The sequence below is a fragment of the Fistularia commersonii genome, chromosome 3 (assembly GCF_037954325.1).
Source record: "Fistularia commersonii isolate RoL2024-O1a breed Wild chromosome 3, RoL_Fcom_v1.0, whole genome shotgun sequence".
NCBI classification, from domain to species: domain Eukaryota; kingdom Metazoa; phylum Chordata; class Actinopteri; order Syngnathiformes; family Fistulariidae; genus Fistularia; species Fistularia commersonii.
Genome location: NC_141286.1, coordinates 6698611 through 6719114, shown reverse-complemented (window position 1 = coordinate 6719114; position 20504 = coordinate 6698611). Strand labels below are relative to the sequence as shown.

At 43.9% G+C, this 20504-nt stretch overlaps 1 protein-coding gene across 2 annotated transcripts in view; it reads right to left on the bottom strand.

Moving 5' to 3' along the window:
* Positions 1 to 19210, bottom strand: part of limk1a (LIM domain kinase 1a) — a 50111-nt gene extending 30901 nt beyond the window's left edge. The window contains exons 1-2 of one of the 2 annotated variants that reach the window (XM_086143072.1): positions 18931 to 19210; positions 15367 to 15466 (exon numbers count right to left, since the gene is read on the bottom strand). In XM_086143072.1, the coding sequence (XP_085999198.1) occupies positions 15367 to 15466; positions 18931 to 18988 (158 nt within the window). In that variant the 5' untranslated portion in view covers positions 18989 to 19210. Of the gene's footprint in view, positions 1 to 5231; positions 5559 to 15366; positions 15467 to 18930 lie in introns of those variants that run through there. The other variant, XM_086143080.1, reaches the window with a different exon arrangement.
* Between the last annotated feature and the right edge of the window lie 1294 nt (positions 19211 to 20504).

Here is a 20504-nt window from a genome sequence, read left to right as displayed (position 1 = left end):
ATTCACTACTATTCTCTTTATATTGTTTCCAGTTTTGTCCATGTTGACACTGTTATACCTGGGTTGTATAACTTTTGTATAACGACCAATTCAGGGAAATTAGGATAATAAAAAATAGAAAATGAGCAACTAAAATAGGTCAGTCATTGATATGTATGCAAAGTCGCAAATCTTACCGCATTGCTTTTGACTGAAGGTGAATGTCACAGAGGTCTTGATGCAACATAAAGTCCGGAAATATTTTCTACTATGCAGGCGTTTGGTTAAAAACAAGCATAAGTAGGCACTTTAGGTCATGTATGGGGTGTGAAATAACACTATCAGCAGAATACACCCAGAACAGGATGTTATCATGCCATTTGGACAACGTACTGCAGCTGAGCGTTTTACAGTGTGTGTGTGTGTGTGTGTGCATTTTTGCAGGTGTTGCCCAGGTCATTAACTGACGTGCAGCCTGACACCGCTGCAGGAAGGAGAACGGGCCAAAAGGGAACCCTGAGTGTCCAGAGAGAGGCGTGAGCGGGGTCGCCGGCAGCTGACAGAAGCGACCCTGAAACATTTAAGAGGAGCCGCACCTTTCTCGCTTTCACACACGCCATCAGATCTTCATCACCTCGGAGGAAATTACATCGACTTACGTTTGCGCCCCCGCCCTCACCGGATATATGATCAATTAATTCATTTTTCACCGAGAGGGAGGCATCTGTGGACTATATGAGACTACAAGCATTGATTTTGCAATAAAAAATGATGCATGTGCGAACGCAAATACACACACACACGCACATACATATACACACACACACACACACACACACGCGCATGCAGAGCCACTCATTTATTATTAAAGCTTCCTTCATCTTGCATCAATCTCAGAAGGACGTCCGTCGTCTGTCGATGAGTCAAGCAGACAGGAATGTCCGAGCGCCCGCCTGATCAATAAGTCAAGAAAGCGTGATGCCCAGCCTCCAACGACACGGGAGGAAAATAAGATGATACATGTCAAACACGGGGAGACACTGAGGGGGACAAATGGGTCTGCTATAGAAAATGTGTCAAGTGTATGAAAGCTGCGCTCTTGCAGGCTAAGCTTAAAATCCTTGCTGACAAAGAGAAAACGTGAAGGAGAGAAGGGGGTTGGCATTTAGACCCATGCACGTGCACGCGCATGCACACGCAAACACACACACAGTGAAATTCAAGCTGAGGAAGTGGCAGACTGTCTGGGGAAGACCCCTCTTTTTCCCCTTTCAGTGACATAAATAGAAGAGGATTCCTGGACTGGTGCCATGGATTCTGGTCGCAGGAAATGATCAACGACAGGAGGGCAAAGGAGGGATGAGAAGCGACGCGGCACTGAACCCCCCCCGTCCCCCCCACCACCACCACCACCACCACCGCACAACCGAAAAACAAAAAAAAAAAAATCCAAGATACGTCTGCATCGGACTGGTTTGATTAGTTCGGCTCCCGCACAATCAGTTTCCACAAGGACAGGCTCATGGCAAACCACATGCCTCTTTTATCAACCTCCCCCCCCGCGTCTCCATGGCAACGGGGAATGCCATGGCGGTGATGTCACCCATTTCACCCGAGAAAAAAAAAAGGCATTACCTCATCGTGCCGACCCCAGGCTTGTTCTCAATTGGGTGGTTTTAAACCAGGAAATACCTCAGCCAATGAGGTTTCTACCTGCTCCCGTGGCCTTCGCCTTAACCCCCTTTAGCATCAGCCCTCGAGCCCCTGTTTGTGTTTGGGAGTTAAATCAGAGCAGAGGAAAGCAGGTTGTTCTCTGCCAAGGCAGCTGAGCGCATTCTTTAAGACAATGCCTTTATTCGCGGCCCGATGGCCAGTTCAGTTGGTAAACAGGAGCCGGGGCCAGGCTGGGAGGAAATGATGCTCGCGGCAGCAGTTTCTTTTGTGCGGGTTAAGCCGCAAGCGCGGTCAGTCTGGGGTCTTCTCACTTGTTCCGCTGTGGGGGCCAATGATGACAAAAAAAAAAAAAAAAAAAAAAAAGGTTTGAGCGAGCTCCGGGAGCCATAATGAGTTCAGTTAAGGGGGATTCATCGGCAGGTCTCTTTCATAGTGTAACAGAACAGTCGCTATCTGGCTCACCTTTACATTAAAACTGGAAAACAGCAAGAACCTCAAGTCCAACCTTGGGGCTGAGAGACACGTGGGGTTTAACGATCAGCTCCATTGAATACCGCAGGAGTTTTAAATTCGCCGCAGTTCATTTTTTTAAAATTCAAGTATATGCTGGAAAACCAATATTCCAGTTGCCATCAAAGTGCCCTGGCGTTTTTTTTCAGTGCCTTTCGGATGACTGTGTGTTCAATTTTCAGATAATTCTGAGGTGGGTTTGACGCTAGTGCGAAAACACAAAGCTTTAACGCTTTTAATGAGGAAAACAACAGCGCGAGAGTCAACAAATCACGGGGTCAAAATTTTATGATCCCTGTTTCGAAACTTCAACGTCAACTCAAACAAGTCTATATGTTGTAGCCCTGGTGACACGGCACACAGAACATTGTGACTCTCAGCGCGAGCCGAAATAGAAGTGCCAAATGACAAGGGAGCGAGTTGGGAACATGACGCTGAGGGATGTTATTGAGTACTTCCTGAGCCTGGACTGGTCCAGGGTGAACACCGCCTCTCGCCCGATGACAGCTGGGATGGACTCCAGCACCTGCGCGACCCTGAGTGACCGAAATGAATGGATGAATTACCAAGAAGGAAAACACTGGTTGATATTATATTGGGTCATTAACAGCCGCTATGTTTCTGTGACTCAGCCTTAAACACAGCTTTTATCTATGGGTCATTCACAAATAATAGTGAACCAAGAATGGAAATGACTTGACTCACAAGATAAAATGAACAAAACGCGTGATCATGGTCTCATAAAAGCATTTCATTCTAGTGGCCAGCAGGGGGCAACTTAACTAAGTCTGAAAAAAGTCTAAAAATGTCCTTTACTACATTTTCCCCACTGGGAAAGAATCAAATCCTACAAACATAAACAGTCACCTTTCCTCACTGTCATCTATTCGACCAAACTAGCATGGGGTTTATAAACTTCTGAAAAATATCAGTTTCTCTCCTGAATTCTGTCACGGGCAGAAACAGTTTTAGTTATCAGTAGGAATGAAAGTCAAAAATAAAAGGGACAGGACTGAGGGAAAAGACAGCAGGAGTGTCAGTCTTACTCTTGTTAATCAAATGTGGCGCTTAAGCCTGGAGACTATCTGCTTCCAACACAAGAAAAAAAAAAAAAAAAAAAAAAAATCGTTTCCTGTATGGGATTAAAAAACATCGGGTGAGCGAAAGGTCGTATTATTAATCAGAAAGTACCAGCACACAGGATGACTAGTCTCTCCTCCGAATGTGTTACATCAGCAGGTATGAGCCCTGGGAAGTTTGATGAGGAAGAGCGACATTCTTCGTACAGACAGCCGACTAAACGCCTTTATCTTGGTGGAACAGAATAGTTATCATGGCACCAAGGACAGACTTTGTTTAATACTCTTAACGGCTTAAAAACATTATTTTTGGGCCAAGTTTACCGCACGTGACCTCAAAACTCATTAGCTATCTGACCGACCGCGATTAGGGAGTCACAGAGAACGCAATATTGGTTTTGTTTTTGGTGATGTAGGCAAATATCTGTCCCTGGCCTCCCCCGAATCCACTGTTTGGGATACTACTTTTACTGGAACGACACGCCTTGAAGTCCATCCGGCCCGTATCCTTGAGCGAAAGTGATGAAGTGATTAAATCGAAATCGAGATTCAAGATTCAAAGCATTTATTGTCACACATGAAGTGTCGAAACAAGTTTCCCTGTATAGTGAAATTCCTACTTTGCTGTCCGCAGTGGATCGGTATATATGCTGGTAGAAGAGTGTAAACATTATTATTAATATGATTATAAATATGAATGTGAACATTGTCATAGAACAGTGAGTACGGTGTAATAAGACATATGGCATATGCTCCGAGTTTGCTAAAAAAGCCTGGTGAGGATGCAGGAATGTCATCACAACTCGACTATTTAGAGCGTTTGCTTTAATTCTTGGTTTAAACATCATCATTTCGTTAGGAACCCGTTGTGTGTGCGACAACATCTCAGTTTGCATCCGCGCACACACAGGCACAGTAATGCACACATAATATATGACCAGCTCATCGCTCTTTTGGGGTCCAGTATCCTTTCACACAATCAAAAGAGGGATCATCCAAAAAAAAAACCTCACAATTACCTGCTAGCTACTGTACCGCCCATTTCATCCCGACACGGTCATTCCCCACGTTTTTCAATGCTTTGTATGACAACATAATAAACCCGTCTTCAAACATTTCTGTGTTTTGAATGACGAGATAGCATCTCCATATAAGACAGGAGAGATTTGCGTGTTACATGCCTGCTGCTCCCAGAAGATTAGACCCAGACCGGCTGACACGCGCTTCTTTTCCCACAACAGTCTGTGTTCTCACATCCTCAACACAAATGCACCGCACCAGTCTGTGCAACAACCTAGTTTTACTTCTACTAGTACAACTACTTGTACAAAAGTACTGATTACTTCTCTATAACTCCATGCAAACCCATCAAGAGTGAAGAGGCTGGAAAACATTGAGTACAAACAACAATGCAACAACACATGACCCAGTGTCACACATACTTGTAGTGTCGAGAAAAGGGGAAATAATTACCATGATTTTTTTTTCACTTCTATTCAGAAAGCCAGAGGTGTATCTGACATTTGAATTGTGTACTTGACAATGTCCACTCACAGGATGACACACTGACCAGTCATCCATTACCAGATAGAGTATACAAGAGATTTGTGAATGGTATTTTTTTTTCTAAAAACATAACCATTAAGTGTAATAGACAGAAAAATGTTATTCTTACTGAATTAAACAGCTTTGCAATGCTGCTAAAACCATAACACAAACACACCGATCAGTTGAAAACACCAATTGCTACTGGGTGGAGCAGTTTTGTATTCAAATCGAATGACGTGAAAAAAAGTCACAAATACATTTGCCCGATTTTCTCCTTTTTTCAGCCGTGACAAGTATCAGGTCTCAACAAACTCACAACACAGCAGAAAGTTAAAAAAGAATGGTGCCTCTGTTCAGGTTGACATGTTTAGTCAAATGTTTAAACGGGCTTCATCGTGAAATCATTAACATCCAGGCTCCCGAAACCCTCGGCCCACTTACTTTGTGCGCTGCAGACGCTTCTTGCTGAGCTGGTTCTTGGGTGACATATTGCTCGTGGCCCCGAGGGTCTTGTTTTGACAGGCGGAAGACAGACTCATGTCAGCAGTGGAGATGGTGAGCGGACGCAGCTCGACCAGCCTCGCTGTCACAACCGTCAGCGACAATCGACCACTGTCCTCTGTCTCTCCCTTCCACTGTTTCCTCTCTCGGTGCAGCTGCTACTTTATCAACTATTTCCTGTTCTATGCGCGTCCTCGGGGACAAGACTTGTCCCTGTGACATCACAGACTAGACCCGTGGCCCCTTCATCTTACCTTTGGCAACTTATTTACTGCCTTCATTAAATATGTAAATATTAATGTAAATAGTCATTTTCTGCCGTGGAATGAGAGACATCATGAAATCAGTAATATATATATATATATATATATATATATATTTTTTTTTTTTTTTGGTACATTCTGCTTTTGAGAGTAGCTTTAGCATGGGGGTCCCAAACAGTGAGGTATTCTGACTCCATGCACATCTTGTACCCTCCCAAGTTAATTGTTCACGGTCACAGTGCACAACCCGCTGCCATGAGCGGGCAGTCTTGAAGCCCTTGCTGGTACACACTATGTGTTGGAGCTGAACCTTGGGGAAACACACAACCACATGTTCCCACAGGAAGGACCCAAACAGGTCTGCTTGTTTTTAAATGCGTTTTTTCCTGAGAAGCCATGCATCGGAGCTCCAGGATTGTAAATAGCTCCAGATAAAAAAAAAATGTTAAAAATGGACGATGGCCCTGCAGCGTGTTGATCGGCTGATCATATTCATGGCACCCAAAGGACGCATTTTGAGCGGCAGGCTCAAAATTTTGATTTGAGAGATAATATCATTCAATTCTAACAACAAGTAACATGATGATAGTGACAGCTGGATCAATGTAACTTGGCGGGGCCACCACATCTGATTGGGTTTTCTACCTGTCAATCACAGCAGCAAGAAGCCACACACTGGCACAGCCATGTTATTGGTCTTGATATGATTTAGCATTTGCAAGAGTGTTAACTTCTAGAAACACATGCAAAAAATTGATTTCATATGCACCACAGATGTTTGGAGACCGAAAATATGAACACCACCTAAACCCCAACATGGTTAACAATGTGCAAATATGGAAAATACATTGTACCCAAGGGCTTGATATGGCCACTGGCCAACACTACATATCCCATTTAACTGTTCAACTTTCTGTAAAAAAACATTCAATGCCCACACACCAAAGCACACATACACACCACATTATCTTATATTTTCTGCTGAAATTTCCTCCTCTGACAAACTGTGGTTCACTGTTTCACTATCCAATTGAATGACTTCTGTGGGAAAAATCAAGATTCGGGAAACTGTGGAGGTGGGATCTTGCGTGCTATCTTGGCCACTTGTTGCTATAGCAACTATCTCTACAGATCAACACAACGATTGGCATAGCAAGTATTGGGATGCACAGACTGACCACACTGAATATGACATCAACAGGATAGTCTCATGTATTTTTCACTCATCCCTTAATTTATTGTTCTATTAATGACAAATATGTAAATAATCTCTAAAAAATATGATGATTGAGTCCAACCTTTATACACACTCTTTTGCACTGTTGGCTCCCCGGTAGCTTTGCTTGAGTTTGGCATACGACAACCCTGCACATGTAGGCAACATTTTAAAATTATTGGGCTGCTTAAATGTTCTGCTCAAACATCCTGCTTAATGCACCTGTCATTTTTTAGATGCAACGTAAAAATTATAGGTCTCTCAGATATCACAAGTCACTTTGCAAGTGTACAGTAATTCAAAATACTGCCAACTGCTTCAAGCTTACTGCCGAAAATAAAAGGCTTCCTTTATGTTTTATGTGAACCATCAGCACTGTCGGACGTCAAAGTTCCGGTTACGACTCTCTAACCGGCTCGAGATGCGAACCGTCCCTCATCGATAGCGGCTCCCCCTCATCTGCCCCCCCGTCAAACTGCAGCCTGTGTTGCCAGGCAGAATGAATCCGCAGGTACAAACAGCTGAGTCATTGCAGCCTGTGCGCTTCTCTGCAGAGCCGCCAGCAGAAGGCTGCCTGCTCATCCTCCACAGTCTTGTTTACTTCCATTTGTTCTAAAGTCCTGAGTGACAACACATCAGACGGGACGTCAGCTGTTTTTGGGAACTCGGCGGCTGAAACTCCAGATGGAGGCGGAAAGGATGGCCTGCTGGCTCCGTCTCACATTGTCCTTGAGAAAAACTCTCTTGCCTGCTTCTCCAGGGACACAGTGGAGGTTAGGCGTTTGTACCAAAAACTGTGACTCACAGGCATTTATGCGCTGAGGTGCAAAGGATAGCGAAGCCCTTCACAGACCACTGCACGACCGGAGTCCCTGCAGAAATGGAGCGGGGCGGTGATGTACGGCGCTGCAGAGGGACTGCGGGACTGTCCTCGCTGTTTATGCTCCTCAGTTCACTTTGAAGAATGACTATTCCTTACGAATGTCACCACAAACAAATGGAAAAACAATTTACCATCTACTCCATGTTGACTCACATATGAGACACACAACAACCAGCACCATTTCTTTTGTAGGATACTTAAGGGTCTTATTTAGATCCTGGAGTGCTTAATAACTCCAACTTTTTTTTTTATGTAAAACCCATAAGCACAAAAACAACAATAAGAGATAACTAAAATTCTTTCAATTTTCTTGTCAATAATCCCTTTGATATTGATAATATTATTTTACTGTTTTTTTTTTTACCCCATTCTGTTGCCTATTCTTATCCTTGAGGTTGTTGTTCACTCCGCTGTCTATTTATTTGTGGATGTCTTTGAATTGTCCTATTTATTGATACTACAACTGTTACGCTGGGGTGACAAAAGAATTTCCCCCATACGGATCAATGAAGTTTATCTTATCTTATTTTGGCCCCTTCTTATTTTTTTTTTTGGCTCATTTAAAAATTTTTGTGTAGATTATTGTCTTCGGATTACAAATTACTGATTTACTCCTGACATTTTGTGAATTTACTGACAGCATAGGAGATCCACTTGGTTGCATATCATCTATCCCATTTCAAATAAACTAAATAACATTTACTCTTCCAAACACCTTGAAAGGTGCAGGAAGAAAAAGTATAGCTTCAATGAGAATACAAACAGACAAAAAAAAAGGTTAAAAAATGAAAACAAAAAACACACCCTTGCTCAGCCCTAGCATTAGCATTTGATTGTGAGGGACTACACGTAATAGAATCACAACAGTGTAAATATATGGATTTTTAAAAAAATGACTACTTAGGCAACAGAACCGGGTAAACAAATAAGTGAATCGTATAATATATCATCTGTTTAGACTCTTATTAGAGTATACTATCCTATAAAACACTAACACAATTACAATACAATATCCATCCATCCATCTTCTCCTGCTTATCTGGAGTCGGGTCACGGAGGCAGCAGCCGGAGCAGTGAGGCCCACACCTCCCTCTCCCCACCACATGGTCCAGATCCTCTGGGGGACCCCGAGGCGTTCCCAGGACACGCTGGAGACATTGTCTCTCCAGCGCGTCCTGGGTCTTCCCCGTGGCCTCCTCCCAGATGGACATGTCCGGAATACCTCCCCTGGGAGGCGTCCAGAATGCATCCTGACCAGATGCCCAAGCCACATCATCTGACCCCTCTGTATGTCGAGGAGAAGCGGCTCTACTCCGAGCTCCTCCCGGATGACCGAACTTTTCACCTTATCTCTAAGGGAGAGTCCGGCCACCCTGCGGAGGAAACCCATTTCGGACGCTTGTATCCGCGATCTCTTTCTTTCGGTCACTACTCACAGATCGTGACCATAGGTAAGGTCAGGAACGTAGATTGACCGGTAAATTGAGAGCTTCGCCACGACAGACCAGTACAGCGTACGCATTGCTGCAGATGCCGCACCGCTCCGCCTGTTGATCTCCCGCTCCATCCTCCCCTCACTCGTGAACAAGACCCCCAGATACTTGAACTCCTCCACTTAGGGCAGGACGTCTTCCCCAACCCGGAGTGGGCATTCCACCTGTTTCCGGTTGAGCACCACGGTCTCGGATTTGGAGGTGTCGATCCCCCACCCCGGCTGCGAACCGTTCCAGTGAGAGCCGGAGATCATGGACTGATGAAGCAAACAGAAACACATCATCTGCAAAAAAGCAGAGACTCGATCCCGCGGCCACCGAACCGGATCCCCTAGACCCCCTGGCCGCGCCGAGAAATTCTGTACATAAAAGTTATGAACAGAATTGGTGACAAAGGGCAGCCTGGCAGAGTACAACTCTAACCAGAAACGGGTCCGATTTACAACCGGCAATGCGGACCAAGCTCCGACACCGACCAGACAGGGATCGAACAGCCCGTACGACAGGGTTCGGTACCCCATACTGCCGAAGCACCTCCCACCGGATCTCCAGCGGGAACGCCTTCTAGAGGTCCATAAAACACATGTAGACCCATTGGGCAAACTCCCATGCCCTCTCGAGGACCCTGCCGAGGGTATAGAGCTGATTCACTGTTCCACCACCGGGACGAAAACTGCACTGCTCCTCCTGGATCCGAGGTTCAACGACCCGGCGGACCCTCTTCTCCAGCACCGCTGAATAGACCTTACCAGGGAGGCTGAAGAGTGTGATCCCCCTGAAGCACATAATATATATAATATAACACGGTATATAATATCAAGCCTTGCTAGATGCTTTGTTGTGTATAGGTGTTTTATAAGAAAGTCAAAAAATTAGCGGTCCCTCTTGTCAACCTAATCTAATCAGTAATAGACAGCTGTTATAAACAGCGGTGAGCTGTGCCGCCTGAAAACTATTAAAACCAGTGTTTATTCTTTGGAACTGAGCTCCATCTGGTCCGGCTGCACTATCTTCCGGCTGTGACCTGGTTCTGATCTGGCCGCGATGAGCAAAAGTGGAATGAATTTGTCCACACAAAAACATACCTATTTGACCGCCCTCTCATGATTTTTTTTTTTGCTCTTCAGTCGCTGGTTAAAGTAGTTGGATCATCTTCAAGCCCGTTCATTTCCTGCTTTTTGGAAAACAGCTAATAGCGGTTTATAGGAAATTATCGGGGATTTGCTGTTAAATGGTTTAGCTTCCGCTGCGGTTCTGAACGGACAGCGCGCAGATGAAATTCTAGCCGAGAGTCTAAATTGTATACAGAGGTCAAAATGAAACTGAGGATAACCAAATGTCTCCAATACTTCCTCCACACAGAAACAGTATCACTTTATTTACAAACAAACGTTTATCAACAATTAGATAATATAATTCACAGGAGTTGATCGGATGCTACGAGTAAAGTTGGTTTACCAACAAAATTAATGAACTGCTGGTGTCTCCTGCATGAAGGTGAAAGTTTTCTCTTATACGGATAATTTCACACCGGCTAGTTTTTGCATCACCTCTTGGTGATATTTCAGGTTGGTTTCATAATCATTTCTTAGAATATTTCTCATAGATCTTTTGGTGGATTCTTGCCATTTTCCTCAGGCCTGTCTCCTGTGATACTTTTTTTTTTAAATTAGCAGTGAGTTGTTGAAGAAAAAAGAAGCTGTTTTTTAAAAGCTACTGCTATATGTCTGGATGTTAACGTCATGTTAAAAATCCACAAAAGAATATCGTTTTTTGAATAAGATGCTTAATAATATATAGCCCCAACAATGCTATTATTAGCCCTTTTCGCACAGTGGGAACCTTTTGCAATCTTAAACCTTTTCAGGAACAGGGCTGTTCTTTCACATATTGAGACAGGATAGGAACCAGAGACCATAGACCTCAATACTCTGAACCATTTTAGCTCCAGCCTTAAGGCAGGGTCTTCCAGTTCCATAGGAACTTTGTGACGCAGGTGCTTGGTGGTACAACTCATAGGCCGTGGCCGTTGCCAGATTCGGACTATTGCGGTCACTGGTCAACGGCTTTCTTGTGACAATAATGGATAAATCAAGTAAGAAATTGACTGAAAAATAGGTCATAGCCCGTCTGGCCTGCTATGCCACAGAGGGTTGTCAGGCCTTGTGACAGAATGTAAACTTTTTTTTTTTTTTTTGCTAAATTAGGTGTGGAGCTATGTAACAGCAGGGTTTTTCACACTGGGAAAAGACTGAGCTACGGCTGCGCTAAGACTCTAAGATTACCACCTCAAACTGCGACTCCAGTTCCAGTCTCCATTTACCATTTCTTTCCAACTTTCAGTTTTAAGTCCGCGACTGCAAAAGTTATGAGGTGTAAGCCCAGTATAGACAAATGCAGAACTAAGAGGTTACCCTGGAGGAACACAATTCAAGCTTTAACCGCCATTGTAGAGGTGAATATAATGTTGACGTTATTATAATCGGTTGCTGTTAAAGTGTTGTCTTTATTATTTCCCATTTCACAGAAAGTAAGCAAAGGTTTGCAAAATTGCACAGGAAAATAAGGAGAGTGGCTGCATTCCTACTGAAGAGGCCGTAGTTTGGCTGTGGCCTTTTATTCGCATGCACTTTCCTCGTGCACTAACAGAAGTTATTTTCCCATGAAACCAACAGGCAGCCTTTCTTTTTTTATATCATCCACCCAAGAGGATTCCTAAAATCTCAAAATAAAACACTTCCCTCTCATCTCCACTTCCCTTTCACTCACTTAAAGCACTGCACCCTGCAGTCGGACAGTCTCATTCAAGACATTTTGTTTGGATTAAAGTTCCACTCCCACTAGTCAATTTTCCATGGGAGCTCTGTTGGACAAGCAAAGCCAAATCCTTCCATTTCCATGACAATCTCGCCCCCCGCTCTACCTCCTGGAGGATTTGGATGTGGGTCAGGAAATAAATGCAAGACACGTTGCGCTTCACGGTGAAACACCGTCTCAGAGAACGTGACTTTCGAGGAGACAAATTCCCTTGACAGACTCTCACGGCTTTAAAGCGACAAATCCAAACCGTCGGATGACGGGGTGGAGGCGCAGGGTGGTGTTTGACGTCTCGCTTCAATGCGGGGGAACTTCGACAATGATCAGGTTTGAAGCGGTGATGCCAGCCGGTCGGCGTCACGTCCCGTGATGGGACGGAGAGGGAAACAGTGCCGGTCCATTAATACAACGAGAACTGTGAAACACATTCATGTATATCAATGCCCCCCACCGAAACCTTCATCAGGCCTTTATCTTCAGTAACACAGCCGGATGTAAGTCCCCATCTGTATCACACACACACACACACACACACTTCTGTGCCCTCCTCGGATTACCCATTCAGACATCCTAGCAATGGAAATCATTAATGACGCACTGAGAGGTGAGTTTTCCGCGACGCGACCAGCTTCAATGGAAACATTTGATCTGACAGGGAGGCCCGGCAGCATCAGTGTCCCCAAAATAACACAATAGCTGATAAATAGGGGCTAAACAGGTCAGTGATAAAAGGCTTAAGGTTTGACACTGTCTCTTTCTTCGCATATATTTATCTAAGGAAATGAGCCAAGAAGCTAGCCTTGTTGATCTAACTTCTTTTTTCATAAGGATTGTTTATGCTAAAAAATATATAGGTCAATTTGAAATGCTCTTTCAATATTTCCTGTTCATTTATTACATGGTATGTAAAGAGTCCAGTGGTCTCGGCTAATACGCCTGGGGACAACGGAGGAAGCATTGATTACGTATCTTTTGGAAAAGAGGTAAAGCAGAGAGACGGGTCGATAGCGGATGTCTTGGAACCAAAAAAATCTGCCGGTCTCGGTTTCATGGACGTCGTTTGGCCCGCTCGCTCCTCCCGACGGCTTCGCGCTGCCGGAGAACCAGTCATCTCACAAGCATTAAAACCAGGGCTGGCAGGCAGCTACTGAGGAGTGACGCGGCTTCCGAGGATATCCAGCACGACATCAGGTATTCTCATGCACAAGGCGCGTGCTGTCATCGAAGAGAATTTCGCGACTTGGACGATTTATTTACTTAGAATGATGACTCTAGCAGCGTTTGTTTTTTTCCTTCAATACTTTTACGAGTCCCAGTGCAACATCATGTATCCCTACGCTCTGGTGGTTGGAAGCAGGCCCTCCATCTGTGATGGCTGTTCCTTAGTTTCGCTGGCGGCATGCGATTCTCACGGTGCCCTTTTTCTGATACCGCAAAATAAACTTGGAGCATCAACATTTACAAAATCTAACCTTTTCTCAACAACGCTGCCCTCTATTGTCCGGGGGTCAGAATTTAATTGACTCAATATTGTGACATTTTATCTATGCAGATTTAAACATTTGAACTGTGTGATTGGCTGAATTTCCTGCTGCAGTGCTTCATTGCTCCATTACAAATAGTGAGATAAGAAACAAGGGAATATTCTAAGTAGTTTGTAGGTGTGAATGGGATGTGTCTGTGGGCTCGTGATCACCTGACGGCATATTCTGGGTTATAGTTTTCTAGAATATAATTGACCTGAAAAGGTCACGTCCTGGTGGTTCGGGTTCAACATGCCAGGGAGTCTCTACTTGTGACTCAGAGTTGTCGACCCGACTAAACCTGCAAAACCTGCAATGGGTAACCACGACTGAACACACGGTGTTAATGATGACGTCGACACGTCCATACTCGCTCAGGGGCCATCCGAGTGAAACCCATGTGCAGTCTGAGGAATTTACGGTGTAATAAGGCAAAGCTGAGGCGATGTCGATTTAAAATCCTGGGGAAAAAAAATTGTAATATCTCTTAAACGGAGTCGGTTCCTGACCGGAAAACCTTCCAAAGCAATCCGGGCTGTTTCCTGAGCCTGAAGGCTGAATGGTATCGTAATGTTTGCGGATCATGGAGTGACTCAGAACGCGCTGTGTTTGCAGACAGCTTGAAAACAAAGTTCAACCTGCAGTCACCGTGTGCTGGAAAAAAAACTAAATAAAAACAGACCCTGAAAAACACAAAAGAAAGAAAAAAACTCGGGTGAAAAAGGCAAACAAAGAAAAGATTTCCTCCTCAGAGGACAAAAAATAAGAACCTCCCCGATGCTGCTTTGCTAATCTTTCAGAAGAAGACCGAGAGAGTTTAAATCCTAACGGGTAAATAACACTTAAAAACACAGTCACATTTGCTTTCACACTGAAACTTTGCTTCAAACCAGGATGATGTATTAGTACTGACAATAGTACTCATATCTATAGTATGTATACCATGTTAATAACATACACATGCAAAGGAAAACATCATTAGGGTTTGCAAAAGTACCAGTTGCCCGGCTTAAACTCAACAGGTGGCAGTTTGTCGTCAATGCTGTCTGGAGACTAAGGGCCTCTCAACAGCCAGAGCTTAGTTTAATTGCAGTTCAATTAAAAAAACAAAGAATGCTACACATAAGCAAATAAATGCGCTAAAGGATACAAAAGTATGATGGATATTCAATATAAAAACAACCACCATCCAAACCAAGGTAAATGGAAATATAACTAGAAACACCAGGATCATTTCCCTCCCAATTCCTCGCCTTTTTCCCCCCATTTTTCTAAGTTTAGCCTCCTCCTCTCCTCCATCCTCCTCCCTGTGACCTGAAAATCTATCGTCTATCTCGGCTTGCCGTCATGGACGTCGCCACCACATGCAAATCTGGAGAGAGCAGGATCGCCTGACGCTCGACGAGCAAGGAAACACTGACGTGTCCTTTCACTGAGCCTTTTTCAACACTCGGGTTGCGCGACGCAAAAAAGCATAGGTGGCAAACTTCACAATATATACAGTATATTTGTCAATTGCAACATACACTACATACACACCGCTGCATACACACTCACACACATATATATACTGAGACGTTCAGCCACATCCACCATCTCAACTCAAATAGGTGAGTTGAACAAGATGCATGACATGTTGCAAACACACACACACACACACATACACACATCCACAGAGGCAAGCTGGTACCTACAGTCCAACCTAAGGCTTGTAAATATCACTTTATTACAGCTATGCATGGATAGAATTTTATTTCCAGAGACATTCTGGAAATATTTGACCTGAATTTTGAAAAAAGCAATCAAATAATTGTACTCAGAATACAACTTAGTGAGTAGTGTTTTCACCAGGTGTGACATCAGTGTGCGGCAAAGCATACCTGAAGCAGACGGTGTGCCAGTCGCTGCTGAGGGCCTGGAGGTACTGCTCATCGTAAATCCTCTGCTTGCATCCCATGCAGATGGGCAAACTCCCTCCAGCTGCAGATACAAACACACACAAGCACATGAGATGGCTGGAATACACATACATACACTTGCACACAAAAACACTCCTCCTGGGTCTTACAAGTAATTCTGCACAATAACATCAATTGCACTGCGGATGGGATGTGACCGCTGATGTTTGTTTGATGGCAAGCAATCTTGGTTTCGTTGCCAGTGGCAACAGTCAAAACATGTGCAAAGCTGAGGCGATGACATCACTATCACATGATTATAATGAATGACTGGGTCAGCAGGGGGTATATATATTGAACTGGTGAATCCCAGTCAGAGGAAATAGGGAAGTTTGATGAATCAGAGTATCACAATACAGAAGGAAGTTATAGATATTTGATATCTAAAATATCGACTCCAAAAGCTTTGGAGGAAAGAGAATGAAGATCCTCTACTTCTAATACCATGATCAAAGATTGCTGCTTGGAAGAAATCAGATCACCAGTGACGTGTGTTTTCTTTTCCAACTGGCAGTAAACTTAAAACGAAGAAGAAATTTTTATATATTTTCAGGCACGACAGGTGGAATCAGACGTTCGTGCGTCTTGCGTTTGTACCACCAAAACGCCATTAAAACACAAACTGGAAGTCATCCGGCCACTTAACGGCCCTCTAATCCGGCTCTCAGCCCACAGGTCAGAGCAGCCGTTTATGAACAAGCACAAGTTACGGTATGACCTTGCATTTACGCCAGAGATTTAACATGCAATGAGAAGCTGGGAGCCCATCATGTAATAACACAGTGACGGTAATGATGTTATAAATCCACTGCCGCATGGTGGAAGTCCTTTCTAGATGAGGATACTCACAGACATTTCATTTTAATTTGATTTGAGAAAATGGTTGTTCTGATTCCGGTTTCAAATTTTTACTCAGCTATCCTGCACAATCGAATTCAGTTTATAGAAAAGAAACCGGGGGAGGAGTTAGAAGTTTGGTGTTTCTTTTGTATCCCATCCATCTGTCAATCAAGTAGGAAAGACAAGGCTAAAAAAAAAAAAAAAACTCGCCGAGATTCTGAATGTTGTTTCCCGGAGCATTGGGAGTTGGGGGAGGAGAGTAATTAGCTGGATTAGGACCGCTTATTTGGGCCTGTAATTTGAAAGATGCTGATGGGAATCTTTATTGGAATGGACGAAGAGGAGGCAACGGCAGCCATCAGCATGATGCTGTGGTTCTCTGCAACTGCAGCCTGTTTGCCTAAAAGCAACTGACACACCCTGCTCCTGCTGAGAAAGAGGAGGAGGGGGGTTCCTGTGCTGAGATGTAAAAACCACACAAATTTTAAGAAGCTAAGCCATTAAAATGCACTTGTGCTGTCACTCTGTGTTTCAAAGCAGAAGGTGATTTTTCTTTTTCATCATTCAAACTGTCTTAAGGATGCTGCAAAAAAGGTTTTAAGATAAAAAAAAGTAAAAAATAAAAAATTCCAAGCAATGTATATATCTGTGATGTCGCGATGATATATTAATAATTATTTTTCAAATGTTCATTGATGAAATGATGCCTAATCTTGGTTTTACCGAGATTATAAATACACAGACATTGTATTTCAAGATGTCCAGCAGGGGGCGCTATACAAACCATCGCATCTCATTATGCGTTAAATGAAAAAAAAAACATGTTTAGTGATAAGAGGTAAAATGTTGTCAGAAACTGGAAACAACTGGAAAGTAAATGAATGATCCACCTCTTTTACTGTCCTGTGACTGGTCACTGTGCCAATGCTATTGCTGACGCAGTCAGCAGTGTGTAAGCTAACAAGTACATGTTGGTTATAAATTATTATTATTATAAGAAATAAACCCATGGTGATGAGTGTATTTTTCTCGTTTAAATTTGACAACAGAAAACATGCGGTAAGTGTTGTTACCAGCACATTTAAAGTATCTAGCAACACATCCATACCGCATTACCAGTTATGATATTTATATACATTTTAAATAAAATATGATAAGATGAGATAAAATTTTAATAATCCCGAAGGAAATTTGGATGTCTTCAAAATTCCAGTACCAATGTAGACGTAGTAACAATGAAGCATCAAATAAGTGAAGTCTGATGACTATATCACAGTTGGTAATGACTATTAATGATACATCTATATATATCCATCCATGTTTATTAAGATAATAAATATTTGAACAAGTTACATCAATGTAAAACCATCAAGTGTGAATAATTCAAGTATATATTAAATTTGACATAATACGCTGTTGCTATCTTTGTTGTAGTTTTTAAGAGAAACCAAGCAGGATGCATCACCATGGCAACTGTCAACCACACTACAGGCCTCCTAGCTGATCCCTTCCATTCTGCCTTCAGGATACCTGTACTGAAACTTCCTGTTTTAACGACGTTTTAAAAAAGAAGAATCGGTCATCCATCCATCATCTGCCACTTATCCTGCACTCATGGTCGCGATGGGTCTGGAGCTAATCCCAGCTGCCAGAGGCGAGAGGCAGTTCAGCCTTGACACATCAGCTGTCGATCACAGGGTGGCATATTGAGTCATACAACTCACTCATTCACACGCCTGGGCAATTTAGGGTCTCCGATGAGGGAAACCCCCGCAGACACAGGGAGAACATGGAAACTCCACAGAGGGGGCACCTGTTGGAATTGAACCGGGGACCTTTTTGCTTTGAGGCAGAAGCACCGCAGTCAAATGAAAATGTTTGTCGCATACATGTTGGGTTTGATACAAGTGCCACATGTGTGGTGACTCACTGACCTTGCCAGCAGTGTGTGTGACTCACTTAGAGTCATTGTTTGTGTGTGTGTGTGTGTGTGTGTGTGTGTGTGTGTTCACTGTGCAGGTTGGCACCTCTAGTGCGGCTCTTGACCTTCACTGAAGCATCAGGCACTGAAGGGGTGAAGGTGAAGAGGCCAGTGAACAAGTTGCCACTAAACTGTACAATCACAAGACGCTAGGAAGTGCGTGGACTTTTGTTTTTAGGTGACACACACACAAACACATACACACACACACACACAGAAGAAAAACCACCGCCTCGTTTATCTGCACCAGCTTCCCATCAAGACATTCTTATTCAGCCAGGACATAATCGGTGACTCTCAAGGCTGGACTTTGTTCACATTCCAATAAAATCAGCTGTCACATTGCGTGTGCATGTGTGTGCGTGGATTCATGATGTGGACCTCTCATGCGGAGGGATGTTGCAGCAGATCATCACTCCACGCGGCGCATTTCTCTTCACTTCAGTTCCTTGCTCACGCTGCGTGCGGGATTCTCACCTTCTCGACTCGAAGTCGTGCCTGCAGCCGGACGCGCACACGCACACGCACGCCATCGAGGGCGACAACATGGCTTCGCTCTCGGCAGCTGCAGGTTAGCGGGCTGCAGCCCCGATCCAGGCGAGAAACTGATCGCCGAGCATCTCTACCGGTTCCCCACCCTCCCCACCATCACCACCGCCCCTTACCTTCCTCCTCTCCCATGCGTTCGTCCTTCCAGGTGCAGCAAAGCAGCATCAACCTCATTCACTCGTAGACACCGAGCTCCGGAGGGGAGAGTGAGAGAGAGATCGACGGTGAGCCGGTGTCCGATCACACCGCGAACCAAGCGCCTCCGCCCGGCGGTCGTGTCGCTGAGGGCTCGGTCGGTCGCTCCCTGCCCGCGGTGGCCCCGCACCTCCCCTTCATTCAAGCGGCCAAAACGGAGGCACCGGGAGGAGGGGGGAGGAATGCGGGGTGGGGGGTAAGGTTGGCCAACCAGCAGCACTCCTCCAGGCAGGAATGAGGAGGGGAGGAGGAAGAGGACGAAGAAGAGGAAGAGGAGGGAGGCGCCGCTCCGTGCGGTGGAATTAGTGAAGGGCGAGACCCCCCACTGTTATCATACGATGCTATAGCGACTTACATTTTTGCCATTTTCACTCGATAACAATCACTCTTTTTTTTCCTTCGTCAAAATATTACAGTTTAAGTCCCGTGACAAATACTGTTCATTAAAAAAAAACTTTAATTGGCAAAATAAACATCTTTGCCAAACACTTTGAGCACCTTGTGTTTCGAGTTGCTGTAATTAACGCTGCGGGATACTCGCTGCGCTTCCGGTCACGTGACATGGATGGATCAGTTCAATTTTATGCTGGGGGGGGGGCTTCGGCACGAAACCATGGACTAAGTCAACCTAAGAGATTAACAAACGACAATTTTATTTTGTATTTATTAAAACTCAATACTTAATGTAGTAATCGAGTAATGCATACTTCAGAAATCAATATTCAAATAGGTAGCAGGTGAGTATCAAATCATCAAAACCTCAGGATGGGTACTTCCATCTCTCCAATTATAATTACAGGAGAGCAAGTTCAACACTTTTCAGGTAAAGTCTACAGATTAAAAAATAGCTTTGATTAATCTGCAATTAATCGATAATTAGATTTTTTTTTTTTCCATAAGCAGTGAAAGTCTCTTCTTTAATGGGCAAAAAGTTATAGTGTTCATCTTTGGAATCGCTAGAGTTAATTAATTGATTCACAAATCGATTAATCAACAGAAGCCTCACATTGTCGCTCATGACACTTGTTTAGGATCTTGTGGTTCAGGACCAGTGTTGCCAGATAAGCCTGACAGTTTCCAGCGTATTCACAACTTCAAACCCCCAAACTCTTGACCTGGTCAGAAACTGGGTAAAACAATCACACATGTCACAGGAAACATGTCTACTGCCTCCGTAGCATTTTTTAAGAATGCATCAATTCAACACTGGTTCAGTGTCACTATACTGAAGAATAGCATCAGGTGCAAAGGTGAACCTTCAAAGCCACTTAACCAATAGCAAACCCTGCCCTCACAAGCCCTCTTAACACTAAAAACATTGGACAGAACTCAAGGAAATCAAATGTTTATTTCCACCATGTGCTTTTGACAATTGCGTAACGGCTCGTCTATTAAAATTGCTCTCACAACATTTTCAAAAACCTGCCATATGCAATTTAATCAAAAGAAGCCCAATTGGCTGGAAACCCACCAAATCTGTTCACACTTTTCAGGA